We start from the raw sequence: 16935 nt of genomic DNA on the forward strand, positions 1-16935 counted from the left end.
TGATTTGTCTTCCAAGATTAGCACGTGTTGTGACTATTTGTATAACTTATATTGCGTGCCGAATGTGTTACTCTGTTCAATTTTCAACTTCTAAAACTATATTTGCGCGCCAAACCCATTGCCCATCATTCCATCAATTGCGAAGTAGCTAGGCAACGACACGTATGGTGTCCAACGACTCTGCAAAAAATATTTTTTTTCCTTAAACAGCAAACCCTATTCATTAGCTTAAGTTAGGTGTTTGTATTTTTTGAAGAAAGATGTTAATGGAAAATTGGAAATGTGAACAATTAGAATGTTTAAATTTTAAGGGTATATTTGAAATTTGGGCATTGTGTTCTTTCGGGAAACTGTTGGGAAATATTAGAAATATTATTACGAAAATAATATTTCTGGGAAAATAACAATGAGAAGAACGAAAAGGAAAAACGGAAAGGGTTGCGAACTAGAGCAACGGGATGAACACATTTTAGAAGAAAGGAGTAAAAGCAGAGTTTTCGAGATTATTAATTTAATAATTAATTTGGTGCCTTCGGGATTTGATATGTACCCCTTGCACGCGAGAGAGAGCCTCTATGCTATACAAGTCACTAAGCCATAGAAATGTTCTTGTATAAATAGTGATGCAAACCCACTTCCCAAATCAATGTGGGACAAAAGCTTACTTCAAAGCTTTCCCACCATTTTTCCAACTCAAATGAGTCAACTTTGAGAACCAATTTCTCATTCACCCATTATCCGTTTTGTGCGTATTATATATCAATCTCTTCGTCTAACTACGGAGAACCCGAATCCACTTTGGCCCGACACAAACCGGGAGTGGACCCCACATATATTTGTATCACAAAATAGCCACTAAAAATGCCATTTTATTCTATTTTTTCCGACGTGTTCTTATTTCAAATACATTTTGTAGTATTTAATTATTTATTACTTTTATTCATTAGTCTAGTACTATATTTATTTATTTATAGAGTTAATTTCATTTTTCGTCCTAAATCCTAAATTTATAGGTGACAATCCACTTTTAATCATTTTTTATTAGAACATTTTCATTTGGTCCTAGTATTAGTGGCATGACCAATTTTAGTCCTTCTGCAACAAAATTGTTTAAATATCGTTAAATACAAAGACATTTCAATATTTTTTATACAAAGTATGTTGAATCAATATATTTTTATGTTTATTTTTTTGAAAGTATTCATAATTGAAGACCGAAATGTCCTTGTATTTAACGATATTTAAACTGATTTGTTGATAAAAGATCAAAAATTGTCAAGTCACAATAATACTAAGACCAAAAGTGGATGTTCTAATAAAAAAGGGACTAAAAGTGAATTGTCACCTATAAATCTAGGACCAAAAATGAATTTAACTCTTTATTTATATATTTACACATTTTTCACATTTCATTTCTTACATTGTTTGAAATTAATATTTCATCATTTTTAATGTTTTTGTAATTTGAGTGACTTACAGTTATTCATTGATTAGTTGGAATTATAATAGAGTTTCTCAATGATATTTATCTGTAAGACGGTAATATAATACTCATGCTAAAAATGTAATATTTAGGGTTAAATAGTTAATTATGACAAAAATTGTAATATTAATTATAGATAAATTGTTTAATTGTTATTTATGATAGAAAATATATGACGAAAAATGTGATACTTTTGATGAAAAATATAATACTTTTAAATCAAAATGTAATATTAAGAGTTGAAGAGTTACTTATGATGAAAATTGTACTGATGTGAGAAAATATAATACTTATCAAAAACTCATCTCACGGATCTTTGGAGGAGAACTTGCCATTATAATATAGTGTATATTTGCTATTTAAAAAATATTTATTTTTCTATCAAATTTAAACCAAATCTAAGAATTAAAGGTAAATTTTATTTTACTTTTAAAATAATGCATGTTAAAAATACTTTTTATCCTAGAACCTTTTTACAAAGACATATACCCCATCCACTGGTTGTCAATGGTGATCCCTTCTAACAGCTAATAATATACTGAGATATCCTTGTAACTAAATGAATTAGCATTTTTTCTATTAAAAAAAAAAAAGAAAAGAAAATGCTCAGACCAAAATACACAATAACAACAAAACCAACCACAACAACAACATTATTGTTGTTATTATTGTCAAAATCCTAATCAAATTTTAGAGTGTTGAGGGAAGAACCTGACATTGTACTTGTGTGTTATGTAAGATTTGGAGCAGTTCAGAGTTGTCAGCCACTTATCCCTGAAACAAGAGATCTTGATGATCTTGAATAACGTTCAATAAGTAACAGCACTTTAGCTGCCTTCTTCTGGAGATGACCATCCTCATTTATACGGCGCCCTGTCAAACGAAATAGCGGTATTCTTGCAGTTGGTCCATAGATGTCAACCATTTCCCTTGACATCAATACTTTCTCCAGAAGCACCAAAGCTTCTCCCTTCAATGACTCTGATCCCCAGTTCAAAACATCTATTATTGGTGCAATTGCACCATTTTTATGCAGCACATTGGATCCTCTGTGAGGGGATTCTTCCTGAACTAGTGTCGAGAATGTTTGGATGGCTTCGTAGGCTGTTGCATGGACTTTTCCTTTTAGAAGTCTAACGAGATCTGGCAAAGCATTTGCCTCCAACAAACAAAATGTTTTGCTTGTGCTGCAGATTCCACCATGTGCAGGACATACAGGGACACGAGCTCGGTTAATAATACACCAACAACCGTCTTTTCTGGACATGAATGAGAGTTCTTGACTGCGCATAGACAGATCGCCTAAGAGAGCGGCTGCTCTTGCTTTTGCTGTTATCGAGTCAACTTTAAGGAAGTCTATGAGCAATGGAAATGCACCAAGTTCAACCACGGTACGCTGAGACTCAAGATTTGTGGGGTCTGTGAATCTGAAAAGAGCACTTAAGGCATTCTCCTTTGCTTCCATGGTGCCTGATTTTAAAATGTTTATGATAGCTTTGAGTCCACCTAATTCAATTAGCTTCTCAGTGAGTGACATCTCTGATTTTGGAAGGTTGGCCAAGAGACCAGCTGCAGCCATTTGTACATCACCCTTGACATCATTCTCGAGTAACCCAACTAAAGCCTCCATCCTTCTGGGCTTAAGAAGATACTCTACAACTCCTTCAGGTTCATGCTGGGAGAACAGAAAGAGAAGACTGATTGCTGCTTCTCTAATTTCCTGGTTAGAGTCATCGAGGAGCGGTAGGACAACTGAAACACCACTGGCAGAGAGAACTGCGGACTTAATAAGTCCAGCTTCAGATTGACAGATTCCTAGCAATGCCTGCAAAGCGGGCCTTCGAACAATGTCTGAGAAGTCAAGATTCTGTTGTAAAGCCAACAGGTCAGCAATGATGACCTCTACTTTGAGTTGATTTCCGTTTTCATCAACTAGGAACTTCATTGCATCTCCATTCTTGCAAAGATTTGCAAGAATTTCTGAGCATTTAGCAATGATAGCAGTGTACAAATGGGAAGAGAACATCGTCTTTATGATGAGAGGGACCCCACCTGCAGCAGCTATAAGCTTCTTGTTATCATAGCAGTGTGATAATTTGATGAGGGCAGATAATGAAATTTCTTTTGATTCAAAGCTTCCAGACAACATTTCCAGCAGAGAAGGGATAATTCCTTTTTCACCAAGAAGTTTGATATTATCCTCAGTAAGTTCCAAACCAAGAAGTGCCACCACAGTTGATGTTCTTGAAGGTGCTGAACCTAGGAAAGCCACTGAATGATTTTAGTGGCATTTAAAATTTTTAAACTCAAAGAAACAAAATAGAAGTGCCATTTTTACTGAGTCACATGGTATAACCACCCTTTATCTTATGTTAAGATTTACGAAGCAGGTGAATTGTGTCATTTCACATAAAAACAGGTAAAAATGTTTCAAAATTGAAGCTTGAACAAACATAGCTTAATGTCATGCTACATATATTCGCTTTCTATAATCTTTTTTTATCACTGTTTATTCAATAATAACATCCAACTTATTGCTTTTGAAGCATCAATTTCAAAGAAATTAATGCTATCTAATTAGTAATTATTCAGTTATGCATCAATTGGCCAAGAGAAAAGGCATTATTACCTTGAATAATCTTATCAACGAGAGGCTTATACCAGCCCTCTTTAGCAGCCTTAATAATGTTCTCCTCATCTTCATCACAAAGATTTAACAGGATTTCTTCTGCTTTCTCTACTGACACACCAACCTCTCTTTTGAGCAGGGAGACAAGGGAGCGAATTGTATTACACTGCTGGGAGAGTTTTGCACAGTAGGACATGTTCCAACCAGGCCTATCTTGCAGAACTTCGTACAGCAATTCAACTGCAGCATTTGATAAGCTTGTTTTCAACCACAAACATGCTACTGTGTTCTCAAGACCCGAATTCTCAACAAATATACCCTATAAAATTATGGAAAATATTATGTTCAGTTTATAGTCATAAACTAATTCTATTAATGAACAGTACAAGCAGAGATGTTATATGTATTTAAACTTGTACAATTTCTTAAGAAACACAAATTAAATTACTTACCTTGTTTCTTGTGTGCCCCTGTATGATATCCTTCAATGTAGTAATCAACTTCAGTTTCAGATTTCCATCAATCAAACTACCAAGTTTAGAAACCAGAATATATGTAAGGCCTCCGATTGAGATCCATTCTTTGTTTATTGAATTTTCCTTCATAATCCTCTGGATTTTGACTAGAGACTCTTCAATAAATGAATCTGCATCAGAAAGTAATTTTGCCTTGCATGACCTGATAAAGATACAATAGTTCAGTTCTTTCCATTCCTGTATTGACTGTCTGAGTTGAAGGTTTGGTCGATAGGAAAAATCTTGTAGTACTTCACCGGTTTCTGGATCAGTATTTTCCCCAAAGTCAAACCAAGCTTGTATAGCAGCTCTCTCACATGCAGTGCCAGTGCAAAGGCTAACAGGATCCACCATAATTTCTTTGGTTATACAACAGATAAAAGCTTTAAATGGCTGGATGTATTCTTCTCTAGGGTCATACCGCTCTATGATTTTAACCCTCTGGAAATATTTGTTCCTGACTTCCTCGTAATCTCTTGCAGCATCTGCAAGAGAGAGCAGCTCAATAACTTGTTCTAAGAATAAAACTTCGGCTCTTTCTTTCCTGCTAGCTGCTTCTTCTTTTTCTTTTTTGAAATTGTCAAGCTCCTTGGTTATCTCAGCTGGCTCAACTGACACCCCAACAACCCTTGCTATTTCCTTGAGCATGTTATTCGCAAACTCCTGGTCATGTGTCTGATCTGTTAACCATTGATTTAACCTGTCAACAATTTGAAGCTCAGATTGACTAGCTTCAAATCTTGCCCTTTGCATCTCCTTTTGCAACCTATTCACCTCATCAGAAATCCCGGACAGGACTTCAATATTAGCAAGGGATAACGCTGCTAAAGAATTCCCAATATCCCTAGTCACATCCTGCACCTCTTTGACGATATGCCTACACTTGATCAGCAAGTAGAAACGTGCTCGGCTCTTGTACTTCTCAACCAAGTTATTGGCTTTCTTGACATCATTTTCAAGGGATTCTAAAGCTTGTCTAGCAGCCGGGGAATCATTTAGTTTCTGTAACTGCAGTTCTTTTAAGACAGGCTCAATGTCCAAAAGATGCTTTGCTAGACTCTTGAAACTCTCCTTCTCAAAGATCACATCATTCGCAGCTTGAGCCGTTTTGATCACCTGGCTTGTGAGGAGAGCCAGAATGGTTCCAATAGGTATTATCTCTGCCATTGTGGTAAATGCTAAATCTTCTATAAGTTGATCCTGAACCAACAGACAAAATTTGGGAAACTATTACACTTTTTCTCCAACAATATACAAATAAACACAACCCACAATTCAACAAACACTTTGTCGTCAATGGGATAGGGGAAATTATCAAATTATGCACTTGCTCAGAACCAAAATACTTCATCAGAACTATGTAACATCTTAAAAGTAAAACCAAAAAAAGGAAAAAATTAACAAAAGGACAGACATATCTCAGATATCTACAGAAATCCAGTGCAAAGCATGAATTATCAAGAAAGATTACTGATTAAGGAAAAAACTAGGTTTCAAGGGGTTACCTTCAAGAAGCTGTTAGCATCAGTTTGAGATAACTGTATTGCCGATTGCTTTGTGTTATACGGCAAGGAAGGAGCCCCATGGACTTTGAAGTCAAGAGGTCAATCGACTCCCAATAAAAAAATTCGTGTGAAATAGTGACTTTCTTTCCATTTTCTGGGAAGAAAAATTGTGGGATCAATGAAATGAAGACACAAGGCCCCGGGTTATCAATGTCAGACTGCATTGTTTCTTGACAATCAAAAGTCAGACAAATCAATTCGGGGAAGAAACAAGACAATTTCAGCGATTGACTTCGTCTCGATCGGGAAATTTCGTGAATTAATTCCGAGATGTTAGTAGTATAATTTACTCAACAGGACGCTTGACTTGGTGTATCAGGGAAATAATATGAATTCTCATCAAATTCGAGTTTGCGTCCCTCCATTCGCATTATCACCATGTTAATCGATTGGAATTTGACATTCAGAGTTAAAACTTAAGAGTTAGAAAATGTCAACAAAAATAAGGCAAAACATAATAAGGGAAATAATATGAATTCAAATTTCTTCAATGAAGAATATAATTATTCTACATATATTAAACCCAAATAAAACAACTTTTTAATTCATTTGAAAAATCATATCGGGCACTAAAAAATCAATTTCAACTAATAACTACCGTTAGTTGCCACTTTCACTACAACTGCAAACGCATATTCCATTGATACAATTACTAAACCTTAATGGACACTTGCAAAATTTCAGACAATCCGCATCCGTCTTACATTGACTATCAACCATATCAAGGTTAGAAAAACCATCGTGACCTTTCGAAATAGATTGTCCCATAACCTTCATAATTGGTGATCCTGCAAAAAATAAATAAATAAATAAATAATAATAATAATAATAATTGTATTTGTAAACTAAATTTTTATTATTGAGGAGAGAAATAGATAATAAGAAACCTAATAGGAGGACCGTTAGGAAGACAAACATGAGGATCATTTTTCTTGATGCCATCTTAATCTTCTTCTGTGTATTTCTGTGAGTGTTTTTTATTGTATAATTCGATCTCCCATTCTTTGCTATATATATGCATGGATTTGAAGTTATTTATGGTTATTTTTTAATATATAGTAACGCATTTGTAAATCTATCCAAAATAGGAAAAATATTTCATATTTCATTGTTTTACTATATATAGAAAGCAAACTAATAAATGACATTATATACATGAAATTATTGATATAAATTTGTATAATTTAATTTTTAAAATTAATTTGTGATCAAATCAATATGACTAATCTATATAATCTATCTATATCTATCTATATAATCTATATCTATATATATATTAAAACAGAAGTGCTAGCTTTCCCGTTCATTTTAGTCTAAAAATTTTGAAATCAGTCAACATAATATTATATAATAATTCCTTATCAGAAATTCTAGCCTTCCTTATCATTCCTTATTTATGACTAAAATTGACAAAATATTCAAAATATGATTCTGTTCCTTATTATACACAGAAATTAATGAAATATTTTATTCAATTCAATTCCTGTATGGATTCCTTATTTGTGTGTGTGTGTGTATATATATATATAGATTACAATATGATGTATACTATAATATTCAAAAAAAAAATATTTCTATATTATGTTAATATACGAAATTAAATTCCTCTCATGATAATATTAAAAAAAAATTCCAACAATCAAATTACTATATGATGTATATTATAGTATTCAAAAAAAATATTACTATATTATGTTAATGTACGTAATTAAATTCCTCTCATGATAATATTAAAAAAAAGTAAAAATTTCAACAATCAAATTACTATATGATATATATTATAGTATTAAAAAAAATTACTATATTATGTTAATGTACGTAATTAAATTCGTCTCATGATAATATTCAAAAAAAATTTCAACAATCAAATTACTATATGATGTATATTATAGTATTAAAAAATATATTACTATATTATGTTAATGTACGCAATTAAATTTCTCTCATGATAATACTCAAAAAATAAAAATTTCAACAATCAAATTATTATATGATGTATATTATAGTCTTAAAAAATATTACTATATTATGTTAATGTACGCAATTAAATGCTATTCAATTATACGGTTGTGTGTTTGTAGATTATTTATGTATTTATATATTTATTAATTTATTTATTTAAAATTTTGAAATCAATCAACATAATATTACAATACTTAACAAAATTAAATCATTCTACCTTCAATATTTTATTTCCATTTAAACAAATGAAATTATATTTCGGAATTCCCTTGAAATTTGCATATCAATTGAGGAATACGGCAAGCTATAAATAATGCCCTTCCTTATCATTCCTTATTTATGTACATATATTAACAAAATATTCAAAGAATGATTAAACCCATAGGGTTACAATGACATAAAAATACCATATATACATTTTGTTCAAGAATATTTGTGAAATTAATAGTTATTATACATATACTTTTAGAGAAATTTATACACTATTATTAATATTTTTTAAAAAGTATAATACTTACATTATATTTTTAAAAGATGAATCCCCTATATATACTATGTAACTGAATTTAAGTTCACATTTTGTAAAAAAAAAAATATTTTGTGAAATTAATAGTTGTTATACATATACTGTAAATATAATTTATACATGATTATTAATATTTTTAAAAAAGTATAATACTTACATTATATTTTTTTTAAAAATGAATCCTTTATTTATACTATGTAACCGATTTTAAGTTTTTCACGGACCGTCGAGAAGGGTGTGGAGATAATTGATTTTATTGTCCAAGCGAGCGACAAAACATCCATAACAGATGTCGGTTAAGGTCATTTTTCCTTGAAGATTCCACATGGTGGGAAGCCTTTGGTTCAGGAGATTAAAGTGAATATTCTTCCCCAAGTACTTGATGATCAACGCCATCTTCCATGCACTGCACAATTCTTTACGTAGCTCCTTTGAGAAAGTAACTCGTGGTCTACCATCAGCCATCTCGTTAGCATCCAGTTCTGAGTCGGACTCCACGTCAATGTCTTCAAAGGCCCATTCATTGGCATCCACACGCGACGAATCTCCGGCAGCAGAGCTATTGATGGACGCCACTGCATCCACAAAAGAACGCTTCATGGAATAGTGCTTCTTCGTTGAACGGGAGTGTGGATCTCCATCTTCCATGAGGGCATTTGGCGGATCACTACCTGGACCAGGTGACGCTTGCGCCATCGGAAGGTACCACCCGCCGCCGCAACAGCTAGGTTAGAACAAGAACTTACCAAACTTAACTAACTTACGGAAGGAAACCGTATCAGCTTAGAGAGCGTTTCGGCCAACCTCATATGAGTTGCATTTCATAACACTGACTCATATGTAAGTATGTTGTTGTTGTTATTATTATTATTATTATTATTATTATTAATCATCTTATATGACAAGTATCTCTTGGATCCATTTGCACATTCAAACACAAAAAATATAACATATTAAATTTAAAATTTTGTTGTTCAAAATTTTGTTCTTCAAAATGTAGGCCAATACGCTATATACACATCAAATTTAAATACTTGAGAGTTTTGAGAAAACATACTTGATTAAGGTTGGCCTAGAATGATTATTGCTCATAAACAACGTTCTTTGTTGACAGTAGTCGGAGAATAATACACGCTATCATCTAAAAGGGAATGTTAGACATTAATTTTAAGTTAAAAAACAGAGGGGTAAGTTTGTCCTAGGATTCTCTTTTTTTTTTCTTCCTAAAATTTACGGAATTAAAATCCCAAGGGGGGCATGGGATTCTAATTCCATGAAAATGAGGGAATTGCAATTCCCCTCCATTCAAACTAAGGAATTTAGTTGCCTTTGAAATTATGTGGAAATCAAGTGGAATGAAATTCAAATTCCCTCCAACCAAACGGCCTATTATGACATGTATTCTTCTTCTACTCGCAACACAGAACGTCAATCAGTAGGTCAATCTCAATCAAATACGTTTTCTCAAAACTCCATTATTTATATTATTGTGTGCTTTCGTTATGCAATTCCGAAGTTCATTTACAATGTGCTACATAAATTTTCAAAAGTAAAATTTGAATTTGTTTATTTAGGATTTATAATAATAATAATAATAATAATAATAATGATGATGATGAATAAGTATGGACATTTTGTACTTTATACTACTTATTCCCTTTCAATTATAATCTATACCAAACATTAGAATTGAAATTCCCAGTAGTAATTCTATTCCTGTAAGCCAAACACTGAAATTTAAATTATCATTTTATTCTCACATTATTCATCTCCATGAAATTACAAATCCTTTCCCATATAATTTCCTCAATCCAACCAAATGGCCCGTAAAGGTTTATTGAACTTCAGAATACTCCAAAGTTAATAATATAAGTGATTCCATGCAACTGTAACCCAATGAGGTAATTCAAGTGGCAAATGAGCTCTCTTTGTGGGGAAGAATTTCAGGATAACCCGGGTTCGATTTCCACAAGCAACGATTCCCCCTGGACTCACTCCTATGCCTCTTGGAGTGAACGCGGACGAACCCGAACCATTAAATGTCTGAAAAAAAACCCAGTGAATTTACCAAAATAAGTGATTCTATGCACCTGTATATTCTCATCAAATTCCAGTTTGCATCGCTCCATTTGCATTATCAGCAAGTTAATTAATTGGATGTCAACAAAAATAAAACAGAACATAAGGGAAATGATATGAATTCAAATTTCAAATTTGAGGAATTATTCTTAACATATCCAAAAACAAAACAAACAAACAAAAAAAAAAAAGTAGAACAACTTTTTAATTCATTTGAAAAATTATATCAGGCATTAAGAAATTAACCTCAACTAATATCTAGCTAGCGTTTCCACCTTCAATTCATTACAAACGCATGACCCTTTGATACACTTAGCTGGGCTTTTTGAAAAATTATTACAAATTTTCTGACAATCCTCATCTGTCTTACAATGTGGACCACGATTAGCAAAATCATCATGACCTTTCGAAATAGATTGTCCCATAACCTTCAAAATTGGTGAACCTGCAAAAATAAAAATCATATTAGATTAGTAAACTAGCATAACACTGTACTTTTTTTTTTTAGTATTATAGTGGTAATAATTTCTTATTATTATAGAGAAGAATGGATAATAAGAAACCTAATAGAATGACAGTTAGGAAGGCAAACATGAGGATCATTTTTGTTGATGCCATCTTGATCTTCTTCTGTGTATTTCTATTTGTGCTTTTTATTGTTTTATTTGATCTCCCATTCTTTGCTATATATATGCATTGATTTGAAGTTATTATGGTTTTACAAATATATATAGTAACAAATTTGTAAATCAATCCAAAATAGGAAAATTATTTACTATTTTATTGTTTTACTATAAAAAGCAAACTAATAAATGATGTTATATACAGTAACAGAATTTTTCTATATAAATTTGTGTGATTTACTTTGTTTATTTTTGTAATCAATTTGTGATAAAATCTATCTGACTAATGAATATAACAAATTGTAAAGTAAGTTGAAATATTTAGAGATAACGGTAAATCTCCTTACACCTACCACTCACAAAATAAACACTCCTAATTAAGGTGGCAATTTTTAATAAGTTTGAAAATTGGAATTAAAACGAAAAATGAGAAGAAAAAAAAAAAGAAAAAAACCAACATTTTAAAACTTACCACTATAGGGAATTGGTGGTAATATTAGATGTTATATGCCAAAAAAAATTTATTAAATTAAATTTCAATTGGAATAACTCGGTTATAATTGTCGAAATATGTTAATATTTGAATGTTAATTTAAAAAAAAAAACATGTTTAAAATCATCTCACCTAATACATGTACTTTTTTTTATAGAAAAAATGAAAATGTAGAAACACTTTTTAATTTGGTATTTTAAAAAATCATCTTTGGCCAATCTTTTTAATGTTTGCAATTCATATCTAATTCCAAATATAAAATTAAATTTCATATCTTATATTTTTTTGTTGACATTTTAATATCTTTGGTCCACATTGTAATAATTTTTGTTGACATTTTTTATGATCATGTTTATTAAAATAATCATATAACAATAATTTTAAATGTAGATTATATTTAAATTAAATATTTATGAATGTTAATTAAGCAATGCACATACCTAATCTAAGTAAAATGCAACATATTTTTTGAAAGTCCATGTAAGATAATAATGTGAGTTATTATTAAACTTATATCATATAAATTTTACATTTTTTATCATATATTTTTGTAATCATCTTTTATTTTATTTGGCAAATTTTATTCACACATTCTACTTATTTATAGTAAAATATTTTCTAATACATACCAATACATATTGGTGTTAACTTTGTATTGTGGATATTTTTTATTTTATTTTTAGTCTCTTTTTAAAAAATATTATACTACTAAAATTGTGTATAAACAAGTGCCTTATCATGGCAAAAAAAATTATGAAAACACAAAACATAAAAACCAACCCATCCATGGAAAAAAAAAAAAAAAAAAAAAAGTGGATAAGATACAAAAATGGACTGCTCTCATCCACCCACTCAATAACTTAATTTCTCAAAGTTTTTCAAGAAAACATCATCTAGCTTAGCAGGAAATGGCGGGTTCAGAAACACTGTCACTGGTCTCTAAAATTCCAGTGCCTAAACTCGGGTCTCCAAAACCTGAAAGATGTCAAGTGAAGCATAGGGTGTTCATGAATGGTAACATAAAACCATTTTCTTTGAATCTTGGAAGAAAACATGAAGGTAAGAGACCAAGAAGGCTGTATGCTGGGTTTGCAGAGATTGAGCCAGACCTTAATGAGGATCCGGTTGACCAGTTTAGGACTAATGGCATTTCCGCAGTATGTTTGTTTACTGTTATTAATGATAAACATTTGTTGTCTTTGAAGTAAATGTGGTCTTATTATTATACACATAAACAGTGCATTATGGTTGGCTTAGCTTGAATGTTTGTTCATATATAGTTTAGAAATTGAGGTTTGTTGATGGTTCGCTGCAGGAAGATTTTGTGTATGGGAAGTATGATAGTCACCATACATACTATGAAGCTGAAGATATAAAAGGTAAACATCTACTTTAATTAGGCTTACTTTTGTACTGAAACTGAAAAAGGTGAAATTCCCGTACCCTACACCTCCATCTGACAGGATATAGTAGATAAGTAAATGATGGTGACTCAATAACCCATTTGGTTAGAGTACCTGTTCTTAGTGTCCATTACATTGGGTAAAACTCTTATACTGTGACTGTTAGGACTCAATACTATCTCCTTGAACTGAAACGTTTATCTTGAAGTGTAACTTTCAAGGAGATATATAGGATTTTAGTATTGAAATCTTTATTTTGGGTTAAGTTCTTTGGGAAATATATGTTACAGATGAAATGTTTGTGATCTGAAATGTGTTACAGGTGGGTTTTGGGAAACCCTTTCAGCAGAGTATAATTCGATTGGACCACCAACTGGCTTTCAAGGTATCAATTCATCAATAGCTATCTTCTGATCTACCAAATTCATGTGAGAAAAATGGTGGAAATTAAAGTTCACATCTTTATTCATCACCTGCCTGTGCTGGTTTGGAGTAGGTTTTATAGCATGGATGTTTCTTCCTGCAATTGCAGCAGGGATGTATTTCAATGTTCCGGTATATATAACCACAACTCCTCAATATATATAATTCAATGCAGATTTTGGAATGTGTGGCTAAAACAATATATATAATTATATATAATGCCGAATGTGTTGTTTGAGTGGATATATGCAGGGAGAGTATTTGTATATTGGAGCAGGTGTGTTCACCATAATCTTCTGCATCATTGAAATGGACAAGCCCAGTGAGGCACACAACTTTGAGCCACAGATTTACAGCATGGAGAGAGGGGCCAGGGACAAGTTAATCTCAGATTACAACACCATGGACATCTGGGATTTCAATGAGAAGTATGGAGACCTCTGGGATTTCACTGTCACAACAACTGCAGATGATATCATGAAGAGATGAAATTAAAGCAATTAGTGGATTTGGTGTTTCTTTGGAAATGTAGCTCCAAGAAGTTGCAGGGATAGATGAAAACAATATTATAAGCTTACAATTATACCTATAAAATGTAGAAAATCACAAGCTTTTTTTAATATTTGTCAACCCAAACTTCATTACATTATACTAAGTTTTTGAAAGGAGAAAGCACACAAGAATCCAAGTTAAATAGTCATTTTGGTAATCAACTGAACAAGAATTAGAACAAAATATCACCTCACTCTCATATTGTTCTAAAGTTCTTCTAGCACAAGTATTTAAAAAAAAAAAATTCATATTTCCTTTATTCTTATAGTAGAAAATATGAATTATCTAAAGAGTGGTTTAGACTTTTGAGCCAACTCTAGTTGTTGTAAAAATTCCTTCAAAGATAATATATTAATGGATGCAGTGTGCTAATACACATTAACAAGCAAATAACAACACACTTTTATAATTTTAGAACCCTAGGTTAGACAATAAACTAACCCTTTATGCAATACTGAAAAATAAGCATTTAAAATGTTTACACTATCATAATACAAACTACTCTCAATTCATATACACAAATAGGATGAAAACACAAGGATAAAGTATGAACCAATAAAATATAACTTATCTATTGAAATACTCTGTAGAAAATAAACCTTTTAGTCCAAGTGTAAAATTGTTGTTTACGGACCCCAAATATATTTAGAAAATAAATCTAAGTCTATTCTAATCTTAAAAAGTGTGAATGAAAACAAGAAAGTAGCTAGAATTTATCTAAGAATAATAAATCATTGAAATAAATGTCAAAGTTGTGCTTGGAAGCATATTGGAATGGGCAGGGGAATGGGTGTTCAAAGTTCAATCCTTAGACCCGCAATAGTAATTTAGTTAGTTCGTAAGTGCTAAATTATGGCCAAAGATACAGAATCGAGCATTGATAATGCAGTATAAGAGTTAAACTCAATGTGTAGTGTGTGGTTAACTCTTTTTTTTTTTTTTTTGAAAATGTGTGGTTAACTCTTAAGAGTTAGGAAATTTTGTATTTTTTGGGCAAGATTTAAAGCGGGACGAAACAATTGAAGAAATTGAGTTCGTGTCCCATTCCATGTAACTGAAAGTTTGAGAAGCTGGGTGGAATGGGTGTGCAAGCCATTTGTTGAAATCTGGGAAGGTATGAAACGACTGTTCCACCGGTTCTAGAAAACCTTAAAACATTGCATTTTGGGCAACTGACAGATTCCCCTGGGAAAAGGGCGTTCCTCCATGGTTAACTCCTGGCCAGTATTTGTTCTTCCTTTAATTAATTATATTTCACACTCCAATTCAACACTCTTGTTGACTCTGAATTCGTCAAAAAATAATCCAAAAACTATTTCATTCTATCACGGATGTGTTTGAAAGTTCGAAAAATAATTTTTGAAGATCATTTTTTTGAGTTTTCAGTGTTTATCAATGGGAAAAATACTAAAATCAATGGAAATTGATTTCCTGTCAAAGGAAAACAAAGTTAATATTTTGAAAAATGATTTTCCATTTTTTTTTTGAGAAAGCCATTTTCCAAATCAAAGAAAAAGCTCCTAGGCGGCGAGATAGGAAGGCGCGATATGTGGTTGCCTTCTCTGAGATGAGAAGGTGACTAACCGGTCGCGTTCCATCTCTAGTAGAAGGCGATTGGATCGTCACTGGTCGTCAATTTTGTCTTTAGAGTTGTCCAGATAAAGTTTAGGTATTGGACTCTTTATCTTTTATGCTCACTTTCCGAAAAATGAACCAAACACATCATGACAGTTTTCTGAAATGCAACAAAAAATAATTCATTTTAGATAAAAATATTTTTCAAAAGTCATTTTCTTGGTTTCCAAGTACACCCTAAATCACCAAGAAGTATATGTACCAAAAAAGTAAACAATTTGGACAAAATAAAAACACCAGCAGGCAAGTTGGAAGTTTGGTTGAAATAAATGATGGACAAGAGGTCACATATTGGACAACACTTGATAACGCGTCTAATATATCATATGTAGTGTGAAATACTCAAGTGAAGACCTGGAATTATTATGCATACAGTGCAAATATTACTGGCTCTCGTTTTGACTATCTATTTGATTACCACTCCATCCAGTACAGCATAAGCCAACATCATATCCCATTTGTAATTAGTCCAGTAGTGGATGTTAATTAACTTCAAGTCATGCTCAACTTTTGGAGCTCAACACTACCATATGAACTTGTCAAAATTATTATATTGCAAGTGCAATGTATTTCAGGAAGAAGAAAAAAAAACCAGCGAGCTAGAAATGGTCATATGATTATTTTTCTCAACTTTGGTTTGGATGAGATTTAATGCCCCGTGATGTTTGGATCAACCTCTGCTTCTAGTCTAGGAAACGTAGTCAAGGCTTCAGGGTGGAAATTAGTATAAGATCTGTTCATGACCTTGACTTTCTGTGCCTCACTGTCCCACTCTCTTTATGCATGCATACTTGTATCATTCACACAAATAACTAAGCCTACCATGTGACAGTTAAAATGAGACAGTATCCAGATAATTTTTTTTCCACCAATTATCATACTTAATTAGCTAGTTAGCTTGTAGCATGTGATATATATGATGTGTCATATTTATTTTATATTCGTTAATAATTTATAAATTAACTAATCTTATTATGAGTCAATTATATAATACTTTGTTCATATTTAGGATTTTTTTTTTTAATCTACCATATATACTTATATATA

The 16935-nt window shown here is 31.9% G+C and overlaps 2 protein-coding genes across 3 annotated transcripts; one reads left to right on the top strand and one right to left on the bottom strand.

Moving 5' to 3' along the window:
• Positions 1-2086: 2086 nt before the first annotated feature.
• LOC116017409 (U-box domain-containing protein 43-like) lies at positions 2087-6464 on the bottom strand. Of its 2 annotated transcripts, none has more exons than XM_031257993.1 (4): positions 6133-6464; positions 4565-5827; positions 4113-4431; positions 2087-3742 (listed from the first exon to the last, which is right to left on the bottom strand). In XM_031257993.1, the coding sequence occupies exons 2-4, from the start codon at positions 5792-5794 to the stop codon at positions 2244-2246; spliced, it is 3048 nt and encodes a 1015-aa protein (XP_031113853.1). In that variant the 5' UTR covers positions 5795-5827; positions 6133-6464; the 3' UTR covers positions 2087-2243. The 2 variants fall into 2 exon arrangements, with proteins under 2 accessions (XP_031113853.1, XP_031113852.1); XM_031257992.1 differs by having other exon boundaries at positions 2087-3754.
• Positions 6465-12739: 6275 nt separating this feature from the next.
• LOC116015265 (photosynthetic NDH subunit of subcomplex B 5, chloroplastic) lies at positions 12740-14376 on the top strand. Its single transcript, XM_031255294.1, has 5 exons — positions 12740-13032; positions 13191-13254; positions 13601-13663; positions 13775-13833; positions 13954-14376. Exons 1-5 carry the CDS (start codon positions 12784-12786, stop codon positions 14188-14190), a joined length of 672 nt encoding a protein of 223 aa, XP_031111154.1. The 5' UTR covers positions 12740-12783; the 3' UTR covers positions 14191-14376.
• The last annotated feature ends 2559 nt before the right edge of the window (positions 14377-16935 follow it).

Source organism: Ipomoea triloba, chromosome 4, assembly GCF_003576645.1.
Source record: "Ipomoea triloba cultivar NCNSP0323 chromosome 4, ASM357664v1".
Classification (NCBI taxonomy): Eukaryota; Viridiplantae; Streptophyta; class Magnoliopsida; order Solanales; family Convolvulaceae; genus Ipomoea; species Ipomoea triloba.

Bases quoted from the DNA above. Each gene is read 5' to 3' on its own strand.
- LOC116017409 (XM_031257992.1), bottom strand. From the start codon at position 5,794: ATGGCAGAGATAATACCTATTGGAACCATTCTGGCTCTCCTCACAAGC. The intron at 4,432-4,564 runs GTAAGTAATTTA...ATAATTTTATAG, and splicing joins AGGGGCACACAAGAAACAAG to GGTATATTTGTTGAGAATTC. The intron at 3,755-4,112 runs GTAATAATGCCT...AAAATCATTCAG, and splicing joins CGTTGATAAGATTATTCAAG to TGGCTTTCCTAGGTTCAGCA.
- LOC116015265 (XM_031255294.1), top strand. From the start codon at position 12,784: ATGGCGGGTTCAGAAACACTGTCACTGGTCTCTAAAATTCCAGTGCCT. The intron at 13,033-13,190 runs GTATGTTTGTTT...GGTTCGCTGCAG, and splicing joins GGACTAATGGCATTTCCGCA to GAAGATTTTGTGTATGGGAA. The intron at 13,664-13,774 runs GTATCAATTCAT...GGTTTGGAGTAG, and splicing joins ACCACCAACTGGCTTTCAAG to GTTTTATAGCATGGATGTTT.